The following is a 3,246-nucleotide window of genomic DNA, read 5'->3' on the forward strand; positions in this document are numbered from 1 at the left end:
TTTTTATCTATAATTTCATCAGGAAGATCAATCCCAATTATATTATTAAACATTGTATTTCCAATTGCATAAATATTATCTGTTAATAAATATAAATGAAGATTACTATGATTAATTATTTTTTTAAATAAACAAAGAATCCTTCTACTCTATTTGTTGTAAAATCTCGATACATTCCATATTTGATACATTCAGAAGTGTTGAATTAAATCAATTAAACACATCAATTATTTATTAATATTTATTCAATTTAATTCTTCTATTAATTGTTTAATATTATCTTGTAATGTATTAGTACCATCTATTGAATTTATAATATCACTTGTATTAGGTTCAAACAACTGATCATCATCATTTTCTTCTTCATTATTTTCTTTATCATCATAACAAGTATTTTCATCATCATCATTGTCTTCTTCAATATTTTTAATATTTTTCATTATAATACTTTTCTATGTTTCAATTAAATCATTTTCATTTAATTTCATATTCATTGTTAAATGAAATAATTTCATTATTATATGATCACTCTTAAAATATTTTATCAATGATCTTTCTATATGATTTCTACACAAAAATAGTTTAGAATAAGGAAATATTTGTTTCAAAGCATTATATTGAGCAATACAACGATCACAAACAATGATTTCATGTCCATAATTTAAAATATTGTAAAGTTGATGAAAGAATAGTTTATATGAAATTTCAGGTTGATCAAATAAATATCCAAATGAAAGAAGTTGGTTAAAAGAATTATCATCTTTCACAATAACAACATATAAATTTTTATTATATATATTTGTTTATATATATTTGTTTTAGTTGTATCATCAACATACCATTTTCTTTTACTATATTCCATTTGATTCACTTTCTTATGAATGAATAATATCGAATGAATATAACCATTAGTGAAAGTATTTGTTAATTTAATAAATGAATCATTTTCAAAAAATGATTCTGAAAGAAATATATTTTCAAATATTTTATTTCTATCTTCTTCTCTCTGAATTTGTCTAAATTTTCTAAGAGGAATTTGAATATGAGGATGATTTACAAGAAATTTTATTATTTCATTATTTGTTTTTTGAATTAAATGTTTCTCAGATTTTAACAAAGGACAAGTTTTTGATACAACAAAGAAATAATCTAATTGATGTTTATGTTCATTAATTTCTAATACACTATTTACATTATCAAACCCTAATGTTACAATTAATTTATATTCACAATCTCTTCCTTTACATGTTTCTTTTGTTTTTCCTGATTGATTACAATCGAATACAATTTTTATATTATTTTTATTTATTTTTGTAGATTTTGTATGAATAAGAAGAAATAAAATTATTATTAATTTCCTAAGAGTAGTAATAACATCATTTTTGTCATTGGCATCGTGACATTCAATATCAATGTGAATATAATTCTTAAATATTTCAATTCTTTTTCATATTCTATTTCTTTTAGAACCATCAATCCTGATGCAAATATTTCTTTTTGTATAATTCTTAATTTTACTTGTTCATACCAATTTATTGATTTACAAACATTCATCATCCTTTCTATAATTCTTCTTAACAAACCATTTAATTTATTCAAAACAATAATTATTGATTCAATATTTTGTGAATATAATAATTTTGATGATAAAATAAGTATTTCATTCATAACATCATTGTTAATATAATCATTATAATGATTAATAATAACATTCATTGTGTCTTTAATTTCATTTTGTGCATCCTTCAAAGAAATTTGATTAAAAACACAATTATTAATAATAAATGATAAATTTATTGATATATTCTCAAAAATTTATTCAATCATTCACAGATTTATAGATTGGAATCAAAATAAGTGAATAAATAATACACATAAATAAAAACCATAAAAATAAAAATGAATAAAATAAATTATATCAATAAAATATTGTTAAATAATTTGTATCAATAAATTAAACACTTTTTATTGTATATTTCTAATTTCTATAATAAAAAATACATCCTTTATTTCATCATTCTTTTTATCTTTTATTTTCTCTTTTTGAATTATTCCTTTTTATCTTCTTTCATTTTATATTCTCAATTTTCTACTTTTATTCTTTTCATCTTCTTCTACTTCATAATTTCATTTTTTCCATTATATCATTATTTCTCTTCATTTTTCTCTTATTTCCTTTTTTCGTTGTTATATAATTTATTATGATAGTTCAAATGATATAATATTTTCTTATTATATAATTTACATATTAATTTATTTTATTATTAATATTATGAATATTATAATCTATTCTTTATGAAATAATATTCAACACTTATTCATAAACAAAATATAAATAAATATAAATGATAAATATTTTATTTATAAATCAAATGAGATGAAATAATTAATTTATTAATAATAAATGATAAAATAATTAAATTATTTATTAAATCTAATAAATTATGATATAAATTACGATATTTTATTCTTCATTTCAATAATTAAATAAAAATGATTAAAACATCGATATAATAATATTAATAAAAATAATAATCAACATAATAAGAATAAATAATAAATAATTCTAATTGAATATGAATAGATAATATCAATGAAAATAATAAATATATATAAAATAAATGTCAATTTAACTATTTTTAATTATATAAATTCTATATTACTTCTTTTTACTAAATATATTATCAAAACTACAATTATTTAAATATGAACTATTTCATTTATCTATTCATTAAATATTCACTAAATATACAAATAATCAAATAAGTAAAATAAAAAAATAAATAAGAATAAAATGATAAGTATCAAATAAATGATTATATTTAAATGAATAGAATTAAAATGAATATAATATAGAAATAAAATAATGAAATAACAAAAATAATAAATGTGATATATAACAATAAAATAAATAATGTTATTAAAAAATAAAAAAATAAAAAAGAACTTAAAAATAAATAATAATGGAAATAATAACATCAACATCAAATAACATATCAATTGATAAAACAAAACAAATAATTCAACAACTAGAAGAATTGACAGAAAGAAGAATAGAAGATATTATATTTGATTCAGATATTGATGATTGGAATGTTAATACATCAATATTTGATCAAAGAATAATAAATAAAGAACATATAATAATTATTATTGAAGATGAAGGTGGAAATAAATTTGGAGGATATGTTAATGTGAAAATTGATAAAGTTGATGATGATATAAGTGATCCAAAATCATTTTTAT

At 17.5% G+C, this 3,246-nt stretch overlaps 1 protein-coding gene across 1 annotated transcript, besides 16 other annotated features; it reads right to left on the reverse strand.

Moving 5' to 3' along the window:
- Positions 1-110: 110 nt before the first annotated feature.
- Positions 111-132: a sequence feature (AT_rich).
- A 93-nt stretch (positions 133-225) lies between these two features.
- Positions 226-280: a sequence feature (AT_rich).
- EDI_329760 (uncharacterized protein) lies at positions 246-842 on the reverse strand (the record flags this gene model as incomplete). The annotated part of the gene is made up of 3 exons (XM_001737575.1): positions 246-412; positions 572-760; positions 836-842. 3 exons carry the CDS (start codon positions 840-842, stop codon positions 246-248), a joined length of 363 nt encoding a protein of 120 aa, XP_001737627.1.
- Positions 345-420: a microsatellite.
- Positions 777-815: a sequence feature (AT_rich).
- Positions 843-1,285: 443 nt separating the features above from the next.
- Positions 1,286-1,357: a sequence feature (AT_rich).
- A 412-nt stretch (positions 1,358-1,769) lies between these two features.
- Positions 1,770-1,806: a sequence feature (AT_rich).
- A 45-nt stretch (positions 1,807-1,851) lies between these two features.
- Positions 1,852-1,958: a microsatellite.
- A 47-nt stretch (positions 1,959-2,005) lies between these two features.
- Positions 2,006-2,180: a microsatellite.
- A 7-nt stretch (positions 2,181-2,187) lies between these two features.
- Positions 2,188-2,308: a sequence feature (AT_rich).
- Positions 2,309-2,320: 12 nt separating this feature from the next.
- Positions 2,321-2,455: a microsatellite.
- Positions 2,456-2,510: 55 nt separating this feature from the next.
- Positions 2,511-2,606: a microsatellite.
- Positions 2,607-2,708: a sequence feature (AT_rich).
- A 35-nt stretch (positions 2,709-2,743) lies between these two features.
- Positions 2,744-2,787: a microsatellite.
- Position 2,788: 1 nt separating this feature from the next.
- Positions 2,789-2,961: a microsatellite.
- Positions 2,833-2,978: a microsatellite.
- A 20-nt stretch (positions 2,979-2,998) lies between these two features.
- Positions 2,999-3,246: a repeat region.

This window comes from Entamoeba dispar, genomic scaffold (genome assembly GCF_000209125.1).
Source record: "Entamoeba dispar SAW760 scf_1105229460691 genomic scaffold, whole genome shotgun sequence".
NCBI lineage: Eukaryota > Evosea > Mastigamoebida > Endamoebidae > Entamoeba > Entamoeba dispar.